This window comes from Bos taurus, chromosome 13 (assembly GCF_002263795.3).
Source record: "Bos taurus isolate L1 Dominette 01449 registration number 42190680 breed Hereford chromosome 13, ARS-UCD2.0, whole genome shotgun sequence".
Lineage (NCBI taxonomy): Eukaryota > Metazoa > Chordata > Mammalia > Artiodactyla > Bovidae > Bos > Bos taurus.
Genome location: NC_037340.1, coordinates 33,203,274 through 33,225,678, shown reverse-complemented (window position 1 = coordinate 33,225,678; position 22,405 = coordinate 33,203,274). Strand labels below are relative to the sequence as shown.

The 22,405-nt window shown below is 37.1% G+C and overlaps 1 protein-coding gene across 6 annotated transcripts in view; it reads right to left on the bottom strand.

Moving 5' to 3' along the window:
* Positions 1 to 22,405, bottom strand: part of EPC1 (enhancer of polycomb homolog 1) — a 97,818-nt gene that overhangs the window by 1,909 nt on the left and 73,504 nt on the right. For 3 of the 6 annotated variants that reach the window (XM_059892686.1, XM_015473993.3, NM_001192810.2), the window contains 12 exons: positions 16,773 to 16,918; positions 16,124 to 16,330; positions 15,616 to 15,764; positions 14,339 to 14,498; positions 13,206 to 13,382; positions 13,036 to 13,125; positions 12,805 to 12,953; positions 10,753 to 11,105; positions 3,232 to 3,350; positions 3,065 to 3,151; positions 1,936 to 2,077; positions 1,465 to 1,828 (listed from right to left, as the gene is read on the bottom strand). In XM_059892686.1, coding sequence (XP_059748669.1) covers positions 1,465 to 1,828; positions 1,936 to 2,077; positions 3,065 to 3,151; positions 3,232 to 3,350; positions 10,753 to 11,105; positions 12,805 to 12,953; positions 13,036 to 13,125; positions 13,206 to 13,382; positions 14,339 to 14,498; positions 15,616 to 15,764; positions 16,124 to 16,330; positions 16,773 to 16,918 — 2,143 coding nt within the window. Of the gene's footprint in view, positions 1 to 1,464; positions 1,829 to 1,935; positions 2,078 to 3,064; positions 3,184 to 3,231; positions 3,351 to 3,988; positions 4,106 to 10,752; positions 11,106 to 12,804; positions 12,954 to 13,035; positions 13,126 to 13,205; positions 13,383 to 14,338; positions 14,499 to 15,615; positions 15,765 to 16,123; positions 16,331 to 16,772; positions 16,919 to 22,405 lie in introns of those variants that run through there. The other 3 variants (XM_005214214.5, XM_059892687.1, XM_059892688.1) reach the window with 3 other exon arrangements.

The following is a 22,405-nucleotide window of genomic DNA, read 5'->3' as shown; positions in this document are numbered from 1 at the left end:
AATGGGATGAGTCCCCAGCAGACGACGACCACTTCTTAAGTTCAGGGGATTCCCCAGTGGTTCAGTGGTAAAGAATCCACCTGCAATGCAGGAGACGCAGGTTTGATCCCTGGGTCGGGAAGATCCCCTGGAAAAGGGGATGATAACCTTCTTCAGAATTCTCGTCTGGGAAATCCCACAGACAGAGGAGCTGGTGGGCTACTGTCCATGGGGTTGCAAAGAGGCAGACATGACTGAAGTGACTGAGCACACATTTAAAGTTCAAAAGGAGAAAGGATGCTTGGATCAGAAACTAATAGCTATAGTCTGTTGCTACAAAGCTTGCCCCCCTGCCAGGGGCCACTCCAGCTGAGGACGTCTATGGCCTGGCATTCAAGACAACGTCCAGCCTCCTCCTACCACTAACCTTTCCAAATCTCTAGACAGACTAGTTACCTATTAACCTCCGGTCACATCTGTATTTCCCCCCCTTTCTCCTTCTCCTCTTTGCCCAACCAAGATGAAATCTCATTTTCTAAAACATTCCCAGAATACCCTGGGTGTAAAAATATATATTAAAATTATAGCCACAATCTATACAATTAATGACAAGCATATAATGCTTTGTGACACTGCTACAACAATTTTTACCTATTACCTACGATTCTATTATTTAACTTTTCACACTTTTATGCTTGTCCTGTAACTAAACTGAAAACTCCTTGTCTTTCTCTTATTTTTTCAGCAAAGTACTTTGTAAACAGCAAGATTTTAATTACTGTTAATATTTAAAACAGAATAGAGCCTGGGCAAACATTCTAAACCATCTATTGAAACCTAAGAAAACAAGTTGGCATAGTATAAAATAATGATGATTAAAAGTTGACCTGGCATGAATACTGTAACCCTTTTACATTATTTACAGTATTCAGAGCAGCTTAGTGACTAGCCATGGTGGGTCCTATCAATTATGTCCACTTGAAAAGCTGTGGAAGAAGTTATAAGCAAAAGAAACATTCTACAGAGAACTCCTTCCATCCAAAGTTGGAATAAAAGGTGAAATTATTATAAGCTCTTATTATACAAAGAAAATGATGTCCCAATTATAGATGCAATATTCACTATATGCCATTTAGTTCAAATTCTCAGCAGTATGGAATTACAACATTTATCTGTTTAGTTCTTACAAAAATAAGGCATTCTCATCTATACATTTTTAACATACATAAGGAAAAGAGCAAAAAACATAGGGAATTCTCTGGCAGTCCAGTGGTTATGAGTGTGTACTTTCACTGCTGTGACTCGGGTTCAATCCCTGGTCGGGGAACTAAGATCTCACAAGTCACAAGGCATGGCCAAGAACAAACAAAAAACCCCCCAGAAAACCAGAAAGGAAAAACACAAAGAAATAAGTAGAGAGCAGTGCCAGGGAACGTAAGTTAGATCTCTTATTTTCAGACACTCCGAGCTTCGGTGACTACTCACCGTGGAGCGGCATCCACGGAGGACGACGACGGGACCTTGGAAACTTGACAGTTCGCTGCAGCAGCCAGCTTTAAGGCAGACGATGGGACAGCACTTAAAGTCCTAGGTATGTGTCGTGCATTTATGGGGGTGATAGAGTTTACAGTGGCAACTGATGAAGGTACAGTCAATCGAATGTTGTTCCCAATCAGAACCTGAGTTGTGGCGGAGTTGGCAGCGGTCGCCGGGTGACCCGGCGCACTGTGGGAACCCGCAGTCTGGGTCACGCTTGCAGGCTGCAGCAAAGCCGGCCCTGCCGTCGACGGACTCGTGTGGACAAGTGCTGTGGGTGTAGTACTACTGAGGTGTAAGCCCTTGTATACTCCTAGGGAAAAGGAAAGACGCAGCTGAACAACCGCAACTTTGCTTTTGGTTTATTACTGACGTACGTCACAAAAACAATCTCAACTGCTGACATGTCTCTCTCCCTACCTGAGGCTGGAAGGACGCCGTTCACCCCAATTCCAAGCACCACATCCTCCTTCATCTTGAATCCCATCAGTTGTTCCGATGTCACCAAAGCAGAAGCAGCAAATTGAGCACTAGCAGAATCCAAAGTCTTGGACACAAAACCCTACAAAGGAAAACAAGAGCAGAGCTAATCAGCACCACTTAGTTTCCAACGATTATTAAAGCTACACAGCTATATGCCAAAATCAGTCTGCACACAAACCAAAGTGGCAAACCACTGAAATATCTCCATTTCTTCTCGACAGTCATAACTTTGATTAATGTTCAGCAACAGCATCTTGTAACCCGAGGATTATAAATTTAAAAAATAAATTCTTTTTTGCTGTACATCGCATTTTGGACCTTAGTTCCCAGGGACTGAACCAACACTCCCTGCATTGGAAGGTGGAGTCTTAACCACTGGACTGTCAGGGAAGTCCCAAGGATTATGGATTTTGATCTTATGTGACAATATATAACATGGAATTACCAAAATAAACCTTTAAAATGTGGAAATGGTAAACCTCCAACACAAAGTGTTAGACAAGAAACACACTAGTAAAACATTTCAGTGATTTGCAATCAATCAATGCATGAATAAATTCATATAATGAGTAAGTGCATAGGCAAAATTTCCTTCACCAAACTTACATACATACATACACAACCAAAGGCAGCCAAGGGACAGTAACAGAACTACCCCTTTAGAACAGAAGGAACAAAACATCGATCACATCCTAACTCAGCCTAGAGATTAAGAAGCCCCTTGAATTTTTTAAATGACATTTTCCTCTCAGATGTCTAGAGACACAAATCTCAGCCTTCCGTTAAGTTCTATAAATGTGCTTAAATGGCCAATATTTATCATGCTTTAGGTTCAAAAGTGATTTCTTTTAATAGTAAAATAAGTTATTTTAATGTAATTTTTAATACATTGTAAGAAGAATTAAAAGTTCTCCAGATAATGAGCTGGGTGGGGCTGTAAGTTAAAGAGGTACATTCACAGACTACAAGATCAGGCTTGAAGACAGGGTCTCCATCTCATTTGACTGCGCTTTTAGGTTTTACTTTTTTACAGTAGGAAGCAGAGGGTGACAGCTTCTATACTCACCTGTAATGTTCTTTCTAAACCCTGTATAGAGTGGCTATGATGTGGATTCAGGCGAAAGCCACTTTTCTGCTGGTTAGATGCAAGGTTCTATGACAACAGTTGGTAATTAGAGATGAACTCTGGTGGGAAACAATGAGGGATAATCATAAGACAGACAAATCCCTCACCTGTGGCATGGTGGTGGAGGAATTACTAGTTGCTTGCTGTTGCTGAATTTGTGCAAGCTGCTGTTTCTGCATGAGTGCCAGCTGCTGTTGATGTTGCTGGTATTGTTCGGCTGTAAATGCTGAACATAAAACGAGACAACACTTTATAGAAAGGCACAGCTATCACACGCAACTTACAATATATGAAAACAAATTTAAGCATTTAAAAAAATTTGCGCAAAATCAAAGCATTTGAGCATCCTGTTAAAGATCACTTCTGAATGAGAATTTCAGCATTTTTATAACCACGCTTGACAAGAGTGGCTTGAGTTTAAAGAGAAATAAAGTGAAACTTTGAGTTGCACATACCAAAGAGAAGTGCTCACTTCCCAAGCTTTGAAACCATTATTTTTTTGGTAAGCTGCGACACTTGTGCTAGACAGTGTAAAAGGTAATACCAGCTTTTCTCAACCACATGTTGGAAATTCAGCTTTGCACTGAGCTTAAGAAGAGATCCAATAATTACCATCTGGTGTCTTTATTTATTCATACTACTGTCCTAATCCATTCAGATGATCTCCAGCAGTTCTGTGCAGAAATACTAGCTGATCTACATAGTTCTGAATTTTAGTCATTACAAACATTTCCTCCATATGAAATATAAGGTTGTTGGTTTATTACCTTTTTTTTTTTTTTTTTAAAGAACCCATCCTTTAAGTTTAACAGGAAGAAAAGAGGCTCCAAAGGTTAATTAATTTTCCCCACCCAATTAACCCACCTGGAAAAAATCCAGTCAATAAGAACGGAGTTGTTTATGTTGGCTTACTGTACAGAATGATGTCTGAGGAAAGACACTGTGTTATGCTACTTATGTTTGTCTATGGAGAGCTCAGTTCTAAAAAAAACAAACAAAAAAATGTTCATTTATTACCCCCCCAAAAAGTGTGTGCAGTTTTTAAAAAGGAAAACCTTTTTCTTTTTTTTTTTTGCCAATTAAAAAAAAAAAAAGAAAAAAAATGTACATACAATCACAACATCTGACTTTAAGGCTTCTTTAAGAAGCCTGTGGTGTTTGGGTAAGAATTATTTCAGAACAGAAAAAAAAGGGTTAGCATGCATCCTCAGTCACTAGGGAATCTATAAACCATGCACATTCCCTCAATCTAAGGTTTAATGTCTTCAAAATGCTGTCAACTAATTTGTCATCTTTAAAGATGTCTTGATAATTTATTTAGAATATTACATCATCAAATTTTGCAATTTTCACTTATAACTCATGAGAATCTTTATCCTCTGGGGCAGAGTTTCTGCCTAGGACAACTAGAAAATACTTAGCTAGAAGTTAGGTAGAAATTCTACCATATTTTAAACAAATCAGAAAATTGTGACATAATATTTCAGAAAACCTCTGAAGTTGCTAGTACTTACACAGACTTTTTTTATACTTGAGCTGAACTAATTTCCTGGGTTACAAAGGCAAAAAATCATTTGTTGGAAAAACTCTACCATTCATTTTCCTATTTTTGGTGTTACAAATCTGTTTAGTTGATATACGTCCTTTGATGAGTTTCTTCTCCTTGTTATTTAGTCAGTCATACTCGATTCTTTTGCGACCCCATGGACTGTGTCCCCAGGCTCCTGTGTCCACAGGATTTCCCAGGCAAGAATACTGGAGTGGGTTGCCATTTCCTTATCTAGGGGATCTTCCCGGCCCAGACACTGAATCCATTATCTCCTGATTGGCAGGTGGATTCTTCACAACTGAGCCACTACGGAAGCCCTGTTTTTCTTCCTACTATGTTGGTAATCCTCACATCTGAACTCTGCAGGAAAAATTCTTTTTTTATTGACAAATACATTTTTTAATTGATAAAAGGATAATCCATAAATAGTGACATAAAAGCAAGTTTCTGTCAAAATGACCATTTCCATATAACAGAAGTTAAATCAGAACTTAAAAAAAATTTTTTTTAAATAAGGCTGCCTTGAAACAGATTATAATTAACATAATATTTATCTTTATGCTTAAAAAATTTCATAAAAAGAAACTGCTTAATGCCAAAAAGACAATTTAAGTATTGCTAATATGTTTTTGCAACTTCTACTTTAATTTCCTAAGCTTGAGTGAGTTGCCTAAATCTTGAATTTCCTGGTAGGAGATGCTTAATAAACTTGCAAAAAAAAAAAAAAGACCATAACTGGAAGGTCACGTCATTACACACCTAAAAAACAATAATTTAGCATTCACTGTAGAATAGATCTGTGTTTAGAACTCCATTTATATGAATGAAAATATTCTTTTGCAGAACTTTACTGGTGTTTGTGACTTAAAATTAGCAATATTGAGTTAAAATCAGCAATACTGAGTTAAAATCAATTTCAATAAAGGTTCCAAATATTTTACCCTATTTAAATCAACGTTTTAGTCCTCAGTCTCTGAGGGTTTTGTGAATTTCATTTTTTAAACAACTGTTAACTTCCTAATACAGATCTAGAAATTAAAAAAAATGCAACCAACACTTTAGATCACTAACACTCACTGTGATTTTAGATCCCTATGTTAGCTATTTCTTACATATCTCTATACTCCAGAGTGTAGTTATAAAAATTTCCCTGGACAGTCTGATACATTCTAGAAGAAATGCAGAGTAACATATACGCCAGAAGTGATGGTAGTAAAAAACATGGGTCTAGGGGCCAAGAGATCCTGATTTTTCTTTCATTCTCAGCTCTATCATAATTAGCTGAGTACACCTAAGGAAATTACTTAATCTTCTGGAGCTCAGTATGTTTATCTAAAATATACAAGTACTAAATTAGGTGATCATTAAAGTCCTTTTCAAGACATAACATGCTAAAGGGTTTTAGATTTCTTCTGAAAAATAACAATTCCAATCCAAAAGGCTGTATGAATGAGTAAGGAAAGCTTGGACAAAGGTCAGGTAATAACTGGGCAAATAAAAGCTGAACTGGGTTTCACACTGTTCCTTACACAGGAAACTAAGATGACCTTGGATGCCATTATAATTCAAAGCCTAACCAAATTCTAAGTGAAAATAAACCAAAATGACCATATTTCCCTAAATCTCTATCGAAAGGTTTTAGGTTGTATGTCTACCTCTAGATATGGTGTGGTAGTCAAGTTTACAATTCACATGAAGAGGGACAAGCTGGTCTGGTGAACAGATCACCAAACCTAGAATCAGAATCATTTCACAGAACCAAAGAATGTTAGATCAGGAGGGTTTCTTGGTGATTTCCTCTATAACCTCATAATAAAGATGAAGAAACTTTCATCTGAGATCACAAGGATTTTAGTAGTGGAAACTGCTAAACTACCCCGAAACCAATGAGATTTTAAATATAGAAAGAAATAGACAAAAGTTTGTTTTGGATTTAATATCATTTACAAAAAACAATCAGACGTTTTATGTAGCAACAGTGTGCATCATGCTTGCAGAGCCCAGAAACCACCACTGTTTGGGTAGGTTCTAACAATTTTCTCAGGGTAGGAATTTAGATAAAATAATCTAAAACTTCATGAATCCACTTCTTATGCAAAGAACTATCATGTGCCAGGTATACCAGCCCTGGAACAGTCTGGTGTTCAGGCTGCTGGTCTTTAAGTCACATTCCTATAGCTAGAGCAGATCAATGGAATAATCGGGGGAGGTATGGGGAGAGTGACAATTTCAAAAATGAAACAATTTCAAAATTTGAAAATTCAGTCTGAGGTGATGGGATTCTAGGTTACCAGAATATACACTGTGTTTTAAAAACAAACAAATAAACCCAAACATCTATTTTAAAAGATACTCATCAATTAGAAATTTCTTTGAGCAATATAAAGCAGAAAATTATTTTAATGCAAAAAAGAGAGGTCACTTTAAAGAAATAAACATCTGAAATGACTCCACACAGTATTACAATATGACTGACCCCTTAATCAGTAAGCTTGAATTGATAGTATGGAGGTCACAGGCACTTATCAGTTATCTAAAATACCCAATCTGAAAACAAAAATTTGTTGTAATTCATTTGATAACAAACTACAACCAAACCTGAATTCATCTGGCTGCAAACATCTTGAACACGGGATTCTTTGTGGTCAAACCTGCCACTGAGTGTGACTATTCTCGCACTTCACTACACAACTGTAGGACTACTAATGTATTTTACTATGGGCACCACCCTAGACTCTGCTGAGCAAGTAATTCTGAGTTTTGAAACATATTTGGATAAGGATAAGGTTCTACAAACTTAAAAAATCTAGCAATGAAAACATTCAGTGTTCAAATCTAGTTACTGTCCTACAATAAGATTAAAATTTTATGCTAACTAATAAGGCCTACTACTGCACAGCACAGAAAACTCTCCTCAACACTCCATAATGACCTATATGGGAAAAGAATCTAAAAAAGAGTGGATAACTGTATTAATATATGTATAACATTCAGTTTGCTGTACAGCAGAAACTAACCAACACTGTAAATCAACTATACTCCAATGGAAATCTAAAAAAATTTTTTTAATGCTACAAATAGAAGTAAACTGTGCTGCTGAGTAAGCTACAGATATGGAGACTTAGAAACTATCAATCTAGCTACAAATTTCCCATTGACTTACGAAAATAAATCTATCCTGCAGATACGGGAGTTTAGAAAAATGACTTAAAATGCTGATAAAATTTCACTGAGAAATAGGAATTCAAATCATGAATATATAATGGTGGTTTAAAAATCACTTTTCTATTTTCAGTCTTTCTGAATTAGAGTCCTTCCTAATTATGAAGAAAGGTATTAATCTGAATCCGTTATACCTTCAAACACATGCAAATGAACAGTCATGCAACCAACAGTAAGTTTTCAAAGACTTTTTTTTTTCTTTTGTCTGCACCTCATGGCTTGTGGGATCTTAGTGCTCTGGCCAGGGACTGAACCTTGGCAGTGAGAAAGTGTGAAGTCCTAATCACTGGACTGCCAGCAAATTCCTCAAAGACATTTTTGTAGATGAAAATATTAGAAAAATATTCTTGAAAATTGTCTAAATCACATTTTTTACTAAAGATTATTTAAAATACACCATTTATCCTTAAGTACTAAAATCTAGTCCTAGAAGTTCTAACATGGTGTCACCCTGCTGTACCGTATTCAGAAGACCAAGCACTCTAGCACCTGACTACCCATCTGGCTGCACAGCTATGCAAAGTGGTGAGGACCGGGAAGCAAGCAAAAGACTCTGACGCTTGCCTACAGAAGCTGTGTGCTGGAGCGCACGCCCTGTGCTGAGAACGATGGGCTTCAGATGCCATCATGCAGTTCCTATTTGCAAGTGAGAAGAGGCACTTCTAGAGGATTATTTAGAAAAGGGGTAATCAGTCCAGAGGGCATTACTCTGTCACAGCACACATATAAATATTAATATTTAAAACAATGATAGAATAATAAAAAGTGGCTAAATTGATACCCACGTATTTGGCTTAAAATAGCAGGCAAGTGTATCAGATGACTCGTATGTCACATAATGACTGGGTAAGGTCTAAAGTCAGTGTGGTAAATATTAAGCCTAAAAAAATTCCTTTAGCAAGTAACATGATGAGTCCATCTCCTTCTTTCAGTAAGTCCAACACAGCCAGTTTTTCCTCTGGCATCAGACTAGATCAGAGTTTCTGTGGCTGAATTCCAGACAGAGTAGTTATGTTTGCATTTAGGGGCTATGACAAATGAAAAAAAAAAACTACTTTAAAACTACATCAAACGAGATGAGATCTTAACAGAGGGTGAGGTAGCAATGCAGGCACTGACGCTGCAGAAGGAGCCGTAACAGACTCACTTCCCTCACTGCCAGAGTGGCTCACGCTTCTAGTTCAACTGTACTTAGAATCCTCTGTAACAGCTGAACTGCTAAATAAAGGTTTTTTTTCTCCAGGGGAATTCAATGAAGTTAAAGGTACACATGACATGAGTTCACTGTTATATACTTAACAGCGAAAAGCTTTAGGTTTCTGGAATATTCACAAACATGAAAGAATAAAGTGTTACCCTAAAGCAATTCTGTAAGTATACAGAAAGATCTAGGAAATTTATGGGAAAACTGAGAATTAAGTGCAAGAGAAAACAAATGATAAACCCACCCATTTAATCTGATCACATATATAGGGGGAAGGAAATAATGGAAAAGAAAATTACACACTTATTAAAGATTTTTTCAGCTAAATTTTCAGTAATACTACTGGTCCATGTTCATCTTTTAACATTCATTGGCAAACATAAATCAAGTAAGTGTTACACTATCAATGCTCATTTAAGTAGTATAGCAAAACAATTTATGTGAAAAGATCATATAAGATCCTTAGGATAGTTATACAACTTAAAGAAGTGGAGAAGATAAGAAATTGGTCCAACAAGCCAGTTTTCTACATCTAGTCCCAAAGAATTTTAAGCAACTTAATCTTTATCAGGGAAGCATAAGTTTATACTATTAAAATCTCTACACTCACACCATATAAGACCTTCATGCTGAAAAATCCTTTTGACTTTTAAGACTATAAAAGCAGAGAGAAACTGAATCTTCATGATATAGACTCCAAAATTAATGGGATTGTAAGTAATCTGTTAGGTAGGCCTCAGAATTATTTAGATTATCTTCTACTTGATTTCTGAAATGGGTTTATATTTCTTATGAGCTGAAAGACTTCCCTTTCATAGAAGTATTTTATTTCTAATCACAAAGAATATTAATTTATGGAACCTTTTCTGAAGGTAATGAGGCACATTTTCATGTTTCTTAGGTTTAACTGTAGCCTTACCAGATAATTAGGGGGACAGATTAAATTATCTTTATAGCCCTTTCAAAATCTATATTTAAATTATCTTTATAAATATCTGCAATAACAACTTTAACAGTGAATTCTATCATCTACATGCCTCAAACAACTGGCATTCGCTTTAAAATAGAAAACTAAAATTTGGGGAATATTTTAAGTAGATGACATTTATATTAGACCCATTTCACAGTGTAGGCATAATGCTAAAGTACATATTACCTGAAATGTTTCCAAATTATTAGAATAATCCTTAAACTTAGATGTCCTAAGTCCTTAAATGTCCTTAAAGTTAGTGTCCCTCTTATAAATTATTCTGAATTACTGTGTCAACAGAGAAAGAGTGCCTATCTATCAAGTTGCTGGCTTACTTCAAAGCAGTCTAGTAAAAGCCCAGAGAAGTATCCACTATCAATTTACGGTCCATTTTCTTTCCATATTATTTGAAAATTTAATAGCTGACTCTTGGTGGTTCACAAAGTGCAACAGGAAACAAATGCCATACATTATAAACAGCACTAAAATTCTTGGGTGTGCAGAAATGTTTAAATGAAGACACATGCACAATCGGGATTCAAATAAATTCTTAAACCTAGATTTTAAAAAAATATATTTTAAGAGAAGGGGACTTTTAGCTGTAAGAATAACAGACCACATATTCCCAAAACTGATGAACCCGAGGCTTCTACAGAAACGCACATCAAAACGAATAAACGTACCAAAGTGTGCTGAACCACTGCTGCTTTTGCTTTGCGTAGAGGTACTGCATGTCTGGGTCCCGGGTTGTGCTGTGCCTGTTCGATTTATACTCCTATACAGTTTTCGACAGGAGAGCTCATCATTGTCACTGTCATGTAGGGATGGTGTCCGAGGCCTAAAATGCCGCCATCTACATGATTTGATATTGACGAGTATCTGACTGAGGTCTTTAGAGAAAGATTTGTCCGAGGTATTTGTTTCTGAGGTATTGGCAGACTGATTGACTGGAGAATGTTGTGGTGAGGAAAGCATGTCCAGATCCAGATGGCGAAACACGCTGTCGTAGTCTGAGTGCGCTCTGTCCAGTAAGACCCTGATAAAAATCAGTCAGAAAATGTATGTAGAACAGCTATTCAGAATTTACACAAGAGTTTTTTTCTCTTCCCTCCCCAAGTCCCCCAAAGCCATCTCCTACTGAATATTTAAAAGCTATAAATTTGATTATTTCAGTATTTGGCTCCGTAGGCTAAACTCTCAATTTCTGTTAAGGTTCTTTCACTTTTTAATGGTTCGAATAGAGAAGAAAGTACTCCACCTTGAAGAATAAAGTAAGCTGTCCAACTTACAACAGAAAGCCTTCTAACAATATGTTACTGTCACCATACAAGAGAATTTGATCTTTCACTTCCATTACAAAGCACCAAAACATTTATGAAGCATTGCTAATGTATCTGTTTCTTAAGCAAAAAAAAATTTTTTTGAGGGAAGAGGTAGGAGAAAAACAAAAAAAGTATGTGATCTTTGGATATTTTACACTATTAAAATTTCTTACACACAAAATATTTGAAGTCACCACTCGAGAGGATTTATTTTTACTTTATTTATATAAACTTTATAAATGAATCCATCTGCTAACACTAACTAATGCTAGTATAGAATAAAATATAGCCAACATAGAGAACTTTCACTACTAATGATGAGGTTGAAAAAGCACTCAATAAAATGTGTCTTAACTGGATAATTCTAAACTAACATGAAGTGATAACAACTGCAATTAAGATAAAAAATGAAAGAAATGTGTATAAGTCATTAATTTACTGTAAATTAGACCCTTAGGTTTCTTCCTGAAGGCAGCTTGATCTGTTTTGCCTTTTAATTTTTTTTCACTAATACAACACGAGTCTTTCTTTTCCTTTGCTTTCATGTGTTTGGCAATCCCTCCCCTCGCCACACAACTTCTCACCTAAAGACCTCCAGAGCATCAAGGGCTCCATCAGGTCTAGACAAAGGCAGGTGTCCTGACAAGCTGAGGTCAAGATCAGGTCCTGCATGGAGCCAGGAGCCTTTCCTCTGATGAGTTAACCCAGTGTACTAGTTATATGACATTTCTTAGCCTATTTAATCCTTTTTCTCAGTATCTCCCAGAATGCCTAAAATAATTTTGGGTAATTTCTTTAATGTCATATGGGATTCCCTGATAGCTCAGTTGGTAAAGAATCCACCTGCAATGCAGGAGACCCCGATTCGATCCCTGGGTTGGGAAGACCTGCTGGAGAAGGGATAGGCTACCCACTCCACTATTCTTGGGCTTCCCTTGTGGCTCAGCTGGTAAAGAATCCGCCTGTAATGCGGGAGACCAGGGTTTGATCCCTGGGTTGAGAAGATCCCCTAGAGAAGGGAAAGGTTACCCACTCCAGTTTTTCTGGCCTGGAGAATTCCATGGACTGTATAGTCCATGGGGTCACAAAGAGTCAGACATGACATTTTTTAATGTCATAGAATTTATGTAATCATGATGTACACTTGTTTTCATCTACCTCTGAGGACAGATATCTGAGGTTTTCAATTTTGAGAAGAAAAACAGATCCATTAGGGAACCACTAGTTATGCATTAAAAGCTACTGTTATGTAACAGGTAACAAAGTGGCAAAGTATCTTAGTCAAAAAAACACAAAAAACCAGTTAAGAAGAGCAGGTGGGAAGAAATGAGCTCTTTGGAAGGATCACCTCATTCTAAACTTTCCATCACCCACATCTAAGACATCCCTCTGCTAGGAGCAGAGATGCCTCACCTTCCACCGCGCCCAACCCGTCTTCGTGCAAATCCGATGCACCGCTGGGGCACAGTCAGGGTGGTCAGGCAGTATCGGTATCGCACATCCCCTATTCCTCCGTCGCTAGGACTAGTCCAAGGCCAGTTGCCAGTTTGGTCTAAGTGAGGCTTAAAAAGAAGAATCCAAATTGTTATTTTTTGTCAACTAAAGGTAAACCGTTTGTTATTTACAAAGACAATCCACACTTACAGCGTAGTACTGACAGCCTGCCTTCCTTCGGAAAGCAAAAGGGCCATCGGGATCATTCTCTTCCTCAGCTTCTGAAGAGCCAGACAGAACCTTTAAATAAAAGGTAAGTGCATCAGATTGTGTGCCTTCCTATGTTCCTCATCTCGTTTACAGAAAATCCTTGCACTCACCTGGGAGAGAGGCTCTTCATCTGAGCTGGGGAAGTCATACTGGTTCAGGTCTTTAGCGTTGAAGACCGGCAGCGTGGTGGGGCTGGCCTGTTGAGGAGCAGCAGCAGCAGACGAAGGTAAGACTTTGGGCTTCTTTTCATATTTACGTTTAGGTCGGATAAGATCGGCCTTATCTTGCTGCAATAGTCATGAATTAAACACCAGAAATCATGGTCAACAAACTCAAAGTTTGGGGGAAGTTTTAAAATAAGTTTACTGCTAACATGGACTCATAGGAGATACAAGACTCTTACGTTTTGTCATTTTCTAATGTAAGTCTTAGAGGTCGTTCTCTGTGAAAACATGAATATGTTCCTACAACCTAAACATGATCATAAAATACTTTGTTTCTATTAAAGTAAAAGAAGAGAAGTTCTCCTGAAATCCTTTAACTACAATTAGTATTTACTGCTGGCTTCTATATCTTTTTCTTAACTTTCTACAAAAATTCTAGGAATTTTTTAAAAGGAACTTTTAGTTAGTCTTCATCCTAAAGAATTAACAAATCAATACTGGGGGAAGTAATAATGAAAACATATACACAAAGCAAACTTCAGATAACTGTTAACATAGTGAAAACAAATCCATAGTACTGAGGTATTAAAAAAATAAAGAGTAGTAAAGACTTGCTAGCTCTACAATGAAAGCAAATGGTGAGCAGTTTTAGAGGATAAAGATATGAAAGCACTAAAGCGGGAAACAACTCAGGGATAAAATACATAGGCAAGAGTGATGAATACAGTTACACATTAGAAATACACATGGCAGGTGAGGGCAGAGGTGAGGAGAGATATGAATTTGAGGTGGAGGCAACAGGCAAGGAAGATCAGAGGCAAAAGTGGTATTTGGTAGGAAGAAACAGATCATGGCGAGTATGTTTGTGTAAATATGCTAAGTATTTATATCAAGCTTTATGAAGTTTATGGCATTATGGTTTTTAAAGAAAAGTTAATGAAACTATAAGGTATCTCTCTTTACAATTTCTACTGCTATAGGCCAGTCTTAAATCAAAAGCTGGCTTTCATGGTAGGGTTTATAAACAAATTTCTTTTTACTCTGATTCTAATGATAAAAATCACAAACATTCTGATCACCTTATTAACTTTAAATTCCTTCACGTCCATCGCCTCCTGGTGTTTGAACTGACTGCTGTTGGCGATGGGGATGAGGGGGATGGTGTATGTGGGCTTCACTGGCTGCCTCTGAGCCATGACCTCAGACATGATCTCCCCACTGTAGTCACCCAAATTATACCTGAAATGGTATGAAAAGGTTTATAGAGTTAGTTCTTGTAAGCACTTACCGTCATGACAACTAATAACTAACTCAGATATTAACTATAAACCCTGATGAAACTTAAGGTAAGATTACAGGTAAACTACCTGATGAATGTTTATTAAAAGTAAAGATTACATAATTCCTATTGCTTCTTTTACTTTTTGGCTTATGGCTTTATCATGCCACCATTAATAGATAACCATGGTGGGGGAGAGGGGGATTTAATTTTAACATAGCAATTTTGGTGGCAGATTTGGTGGAGATGTTGAAATTCATGCCTGAAATGGTACTGAGGAACTTTCTGCTAATTTGAGTTGCCTGTGCCATAAAACTAATTTTTCTGAAATGAATCATAAGAAATTGAATAGTTATTTCCTTTGGGAATAGGGACCTGGAAACAGGGGAGTGTAGCCTGAAGTTTTCACCATGCTTCTGCTGAAGGATTGTGTGTGTGTATTTCGTCGCTTAGTCGTGTCTAACTCTTTTGCAACTCCATGAACTGTAGCCTGCCAGGCTCCTCTGTCCATGGGATTTTTCAGGCAACAATTCTGGAGTAGAATGCCATGCCCTCCTTCACATGATCTTCCCAACCCAGGGGTCAAACCCGCGTCTCCTGCACTGCAGGTGGATTCTTTACTGCTGAGCCACCGGGGAAGCCACACTGAAGGATTATCTAGGTATTAAGAATACGGGCCTTTCCCCCATCCCTGTTTTATACTTTCCTGTTAAAAAATCTCAGCATGTGTTAAAAAAAAATTCAGTATCATTTAGTAAACAAAATAAAAACTTTAGAAGTGACAAATGTTCTCTTCCTCATGGCTCTGCACTAACTCAAGTCTAAAAGAAAATGATTTTGAAATGGAAGTATCCTGCATAACAGTTTTACTGAACCCAGTCACTTTAAAAGTGAAACTAGAGAGAGGAAGGCATGTAAAATTACAGAAAGTACATCAACACCACATATTTCAGCAGTCTCTAACTATTATTAAAAGAATGTATTTCTGGAGTTACAGAAAACTTCTTAGGAAATAAATGACCTCTACACAAAATTCTAATGGTGCTGTGCTTCTCATGCTATTAAAACATACTTTACCTCTTTTCCATAATTTCCAGTGTTAAGTGCAATAGCTCTCTTTTACTCTTTTCTCTTCTTTTTATCATCTCTAGAATAGTAACAGCCCGGCTTAGGTCTCGACGCAGCTTAAGCATTTTTTCATAAGAGGCTTCATCATTTTTGCGATTCTGCAAGTATGAATTTGCTTGTTTAATGTCAGTAAGCATTTCTGAGTATAGCTGGTGACATATAAGAGTATATATATATTTGAAAGGTGAGATTAGAATTTAAAGACACTGAAAGGGAACATGGATCACCGGGAAATCAATTTTGAATATGGTTTTTAATGAAACAACATAAAGATATATCATTAATAACTCAGTAATGAATTTAAAGGCAGATTCATTTTAAATTAATATTTTTCATTATAAAATGTAGAAAGTCTATCTAAATACAAAACAGGTTTCTGATGCTGAGGCATTTATAACTATAAATAAATTTTCTTACATCAAAAAAATTACAAAAAAATCTCCCCAGGTTTCCTTACTTTCCGCGTCTGCATTTTTTCAGTACGTCTTCTAAAAGCCACGTAAGGATCATTTGTGCTCGAACCATCTCGCTTCTCTTGTTTTACTGATGGGATAAGAGACGGACCTCGACAGTTTTTTCTCTTTTTAATCCAGTACTCATAAACTTCTCTAATTAATTCATCGTCTTCTTTTAGCAGTAGTTTGGCTTCCTGCAGACTGACTGGCTAAATGTAAAATCATTATGTCATTTTCATATAATACAAAGAAAAGGTTCAAAAGTACTTCTAATTTAAATGACAATCATCAGAATAATAGTATTAACAATAGCAAATATGCTGAGTACCTTGTACATGTCAGATAACAAGCTAGACGCTTTATGTAAATTATTGTATTTAATTTTCACAACAATCCTGTAATGTTTTTCATCTTTATTTTACACACTGGGAAACAGGCACACATAGAAATTTAGACCTTCTGCTGAAGGTTATATAGGCTAGAAATGGACAGAGATATGAATACAAGCTTGTCCAGAGCCTGCTCACTTACCCTCTTTCCAACTTTACACTGTTTTCACACAAAGAGATACTTTTATATGTATATATGTATATATATATATATATATATATATATATACACTCATTCATTATATATACAATGAAGCTGTACCTGCTGACCACTGCCTTTTTCTAGACGGTCAATCATCTCCTCAAACTGCAATGGGCAGATGTCCATTTTCTTCTTCAGTTTATTCACAAATACTTCATCTTCAGAATCCAAATCATAATCGGGCTGCTCAGCATCCAAACTAAAAGCTGACAGAAGAAACCACACGCGATCATTTACCGCGTGGAAACACAGACAGAAACCTCTCACTGATATCTGGGTTATCTCTAGGGAAACAGGGAAGATTTTTAAAAAGATTTTGTTTTCAGACTAGAAAACAATCTAAGCTTCCTGCATTTAAAGTTTAAGAAAGAAGACCATCTTTATTGTTATAAGTGATAAAAGACTGGCTGTGACCTGTGACCCCATCCCACACAAAGCAAACTAGAAGCCCACTAGTAAAAACAGAAAGAGATTGTTAAATGCGCTGGGTTGAACTGAACAAAAATTCTGTAGCTTAAAAATGATAAAATATCAGCAATTTCATGGGATTTAATACCATAATAGAAGGATAAGGTTTTTAAGTAAGATTGTTTCTAGAATGCTTAAGTCCTATTTTGTAAATTATTGAACCGCTTCACTGACAGCTCGGGGGTGGTATTTGAAGCTGAAGTGTTAGCCACGGCCAATAAGGGTAACAGCTGTCACTCAGTGAGCTCATTCCTGTCGAGGTTTGTTCCCTCATGAGAATCACTGTCATAGTGAGAGAAATGGGAAGTTTTCCTTTCAAGGAAAATTTCCCTTTCAAAATTTGTCAAGATTTGGGGAAAAAAAAAAAAAAGGCAAGAACCACTGCTTTACACAATACTGTCAAATGTTGTTCAATTACTTTGCAAAATTAAACTAGTTTGATAATAATGTAAGTAAAATATTAAGAAGCTTGATACCAAAATCTGTCTCATACCTTTTCCTTCATTCAACAGTTCCTCCTAAGTTCCCACCACCTTCAAACCCACAACCATGCAATTGTATGAGGCCCTTTCTGGCGGGCCTTGCTAGTTGCATCTGCACATTATGACCCAGCAACATCAAATTCCGTTTGTTTCAAACAGCAGGCTCCTCCTTCCCTGTCTTCAGGCCTTTACATTGGCTCTTTCCTGCCTGGTCCACCAGGCAAACGACTCATCTTTACAAAACCCAACCTGACATCAACTCCTGTGGAATCCTTTCTGGACTGCCCCCTACCCAATAAGTGGTTCCTAACTATTTTATCTTTTTTAGAAGTTATGAACCCTCTCTCTCCAAAAAAACATGGTGTAAACATATAGTATTTTACATAAGTTACAAGCAGAAAATTCAAATGTCCTTAAAACAGCTTGTGGCACTAAGGTTAAACAATTCCTGTCCTAGATCACTCCCCTTCTTTTGTACTACTGTTACACATACTTAACAATCTTATTTGCTAAACATTCAAATATGCTCAATTTTCTTGAGCACAGGGATTGTATCTCATTTATTTCTGTCACACTGAACACTCAACTCCTCAGTCCTTACCAGGGTCTCACATCTAGAGGCACACAATGTTCATCTGTTTCTCATAAGTGGTGATAATTTTGGTCACCAGTCAAGAAACTGCCCAATATTCCACTGTGTTATCTCTGGCCCATGCCCCCCTCCACCATCTCGTAACTAATAAGCAGTTTGTGGGGAGAGCTTAAGACCATGCAAATACCCTGCTCCTCATCAAAATTTCCTCTTAGGTACACACATTGGTGATTCTTATGTGAGTCAGTCTTGATCATGTAATTGCAAAAATGATTTTCTGGGTTTCTTTGAATTATTTTTTTAAAAAACTTTTATTTTGTATTGGGATATACAGCCGATGTTGTGATAGTTTCAAGTGGACAGCAAAAGGACTCAGCCACACATATACATGTAACCATTCTCCCCCGAACTCCCCTCCCATCCACGCCACCATAAAACACTGAGCAGAGCTCTTTGTGCTATACAGCAGGATCTTGTTGGTTATCCATTTTAAATATAGCAGTGTGTACATGTCCATTCCAAACTTCCTAACATCCTTTACTCCACCATTCTCTTCGACACAGCACCATTCTGCTCTTGGCTGGCATTCTCTACTGTAAAACCGTGAGACTGATCTTCTCCACCACTTAGCACTCTGTTTATTACCAGTATGGAACTCAGGAATTTTTACTTTTACAATGGTTCACAATTCATTACTGTACTCAACTATTCCATTGCTTAAAACGTCCCCAAACTAGCCAGCGGAAACTCCGATGTCCTCCTGTGATATGCCTCTGCCATTTTTGTGAATTCTTAATTTCTGGCATAACAAGATGTTCAGGTTTATCTTGACTTACCCTCCCCCAGCCCTGGGATCAGCCATCGTTCCACATATTCTTGGTCCTATTTAGTGATTACGGACCAGGGACTAGGTGTTAGATGTGCTTATTGCTACTGAATATTTTTGCTTCTTGGCTTTACCAGTGGACAGAACCAGAAATGCACAGATCTGTATCTTTACACACACACACACACATTCAAATACACAACAAGACTGCCTTTTAAAAGAGATTTCCTTTGAGGATTAGCAAGAGAATCTTGAGACTCAAATTTGAGGGGAAGGGAGGAGAGATTTGTTCCTGCCTATTCAGGTCAGAACTGTTTTGTCCTTTCTTACAGTATGAATAGGAAATGAGAAGTCCTAGTTGTACAATCTCAGTTCAGTTCAGTTCAGTCGCTCAGTCGTGTCTGACTCTTTGCAACCCCATGGACTGCAGCATGCCAGGCCTCCCTCTCTATTACCAACTCCCGGAGTTCACCCAAACTCATGTCCATTGAGTCGGTGATGCCATCTAACCATTTCATCCTCTGTCGTCCCCTTCTCCTCCTGCCCTCAATCTTCCCCAGCATCAGGGTCTTTTGCAAGGAGTCAGTTCTTCACATCAGGTGGCCAAATTATCAGAGTTTCAGCTTTAGCATCAGTCCTTCCAATGGAATATTCAGGACTGATCTCCTTTAGGATAGACTGGCTGGATCTCCTTGCAGTCCAAGGGACTCTCAAGAGTCTTCTCCAACACCACAGTTCAAAAGCATCAATTCTTTGGCACTCAGCTTTTTTTATAGTCCAACTCTCACATCCATACATGACCACTGGAAAAACCATAGCCTTGACTAGATGGACCTTTGTTGGCAAAGTAATGTCTCTGCTTTTTAATATGCTGTCTAGGTTGGTCATAACTTTCCTTCCAAGGAATAAGCGTCTTTTCATTTCATGGCTGCAGTCACCATCTGCAGTGATTTTGGACATCTAGAAGCTTCCAGATCACCAATTAAAAGAGAAACAACATTAAGACCCCTTGGACCAGGAGATGTTGAACAACACTCTCAAACAGCTGAGGAATTATTAACAGTTTGGAACTAAAGCAGGGGATAATGGTTTTAAAACAGGTTTCTTCCTTCACTGCTCTGATAGGATAAAAGGGAGAAAAGTATGATCTCTTTCCTAAACCTATTAAAGACAAGAATAACATTGAGATTTTCCAAATAAATGTTCAATGAAATGTTAACACAATACATGTAAAGAATACATCTGAAAAATGCTGAGTTAAAATAAACTTTCCTTTTTAATTGCAAGGTTCCCAGAGCCTACAGAGTAATATGTATTGTAACTCTGGGGTAGAGAGGGAAATATAACATGTAATCATTCTCAAATGTTTCTAATCACTACTTTTTAAGGCAATACTATCATCTTGAAAACTCCAAGGAATAGTCTGTGTAAACATTAGCTTAAGAGTTTTATAAAACAGAAATTATAAGAATTGAAATGAACCAGTCTATATACATAATTTGATACAATGTACCCTTCATAAGCAATGTATTAGACTACCTGGCATTCAATGTTCAATTGCAACTTTGCAGAAATTTGTAATATAACTAGCCTTTTTTTGTGTATTGTAATATAAAAGTCAATACCAATTTTTAAAAAATTAACATCACTTTTATACAATCTCTTCCAGAAAATAAGAGGAAACACTACCTAACTTGTTTTATGAGGCCAATATTACTCTGATACCAAAACCTGACAAGACAGAGCACACATTCACAAAAAGATTAACAATATCTTTCACGAATTTAGACGGAAAACTTCTCAATAAAATCCCACCCAACAATGTATGGAAAACACACACACACACACACACCCCACAGCCAAATGTGATTTATTCTAGGTATGCAAGGCTGGTTCAATATTTGACAACCAACCAAGGAAACCCATCACATCAGAGAATAAAGAAGGAGGGAAAAATCACATGACCTTATTAACTGATGCAGAAAAAGCAGCTGACAAATTCAATAGTCAGGATAAAAACTCCCAATACACTAGGAACAGAGAACTTTCTCAAACTCTTACAAGCAACTACAAAAAACCCCCTTCAGGTGACATAATGCTTAACGGTGAAAGACTACATTTTTTCCCTTAAGATCAGGAACAAGGCAAGAATGTCTGCTCTCAACACTGTATTCAAGTTCTAACCATTATACTAAGGCAAGAAAGAGAAATTAATAACATACAGGTTGGAAAGGGAAAGCAAAACCATTTCTATTTGCAGACTACGACATGATTTTTCTCCATTTAGAAAATCCCAAAGAACCTGCAAACATCTTCTAGAACTAACATGCAATTTCAGTTAAGGCCACAGGACACATGCTCAGCATACAACTGAACTGCATTTCTGCATACTGACAATAAACAGATGGAAACAAAAATCAAAAGTACAATACCATTTTCAATTGTGTCAAAGAAAACAGGTATAAAAAAAAAAAGTACTAAAACACCATGGATCTTCATGATGAAAATTATAAAGTGTCAACTAAAGAAATCAAAGGCCTAAATACCTGGAGAGTCATATTGTGGTCATGGACTAGAAGACTCAACACAGAAAGAAAAGATGTCAGTTCTCCCTACAATGATCTAAAGATTTAAATGCAATTCCTATCAAAATCACAGCAAGTTTCTTCGCAGACACACTTATTCTAGTGGCATTTTTAGGGAAATATTTACAGGGAAAAGCCTTAGAATACCCAACACAATCTTGAAAAAAAAAAAAAAAAAAGGAGGAAGCATTTCCCCAATGTTAAGGATGATCATATAGCTGCAGTAATCGAGACAGTGGTACTATCTTGGGATAAACACAGGGATCAGTGGAGTAGAATACAGAACCCACAAATAGAGTCACATCAATATGCATAGTTGATTTTTGTTGAAGAAACAAAAACAATCAATAGAGGAGGAATCACTTTTTCAATGAACAGTGTTGGAGCAGCGGGGGCCTAAACCTCACAGTCAAAATAGATCACACACTTAAATGCAGAACTATGAAACTCCTAGAACAGGTCATAGGAAACCATCTTTGGACCCTGGGCAAAACAAAGACTATTCTTGGAGTTGATACTAAATGGATCTAACCAAAATTAAAAACTTCTACTCTGTGGAAAACTGTTAAGAGAATGAAAAGACAATTTATATACCGGGAAAAAATATTTCCAAATCACATATGACAAGGACTTGTGTCTACAATATATAAACAAAATACTCAAAACTTAACATTAAAATACTCTAATTAGAAAGTAAGTAAGACACGCACAATCTTCACCAAAAAGGATATGTAGATGGC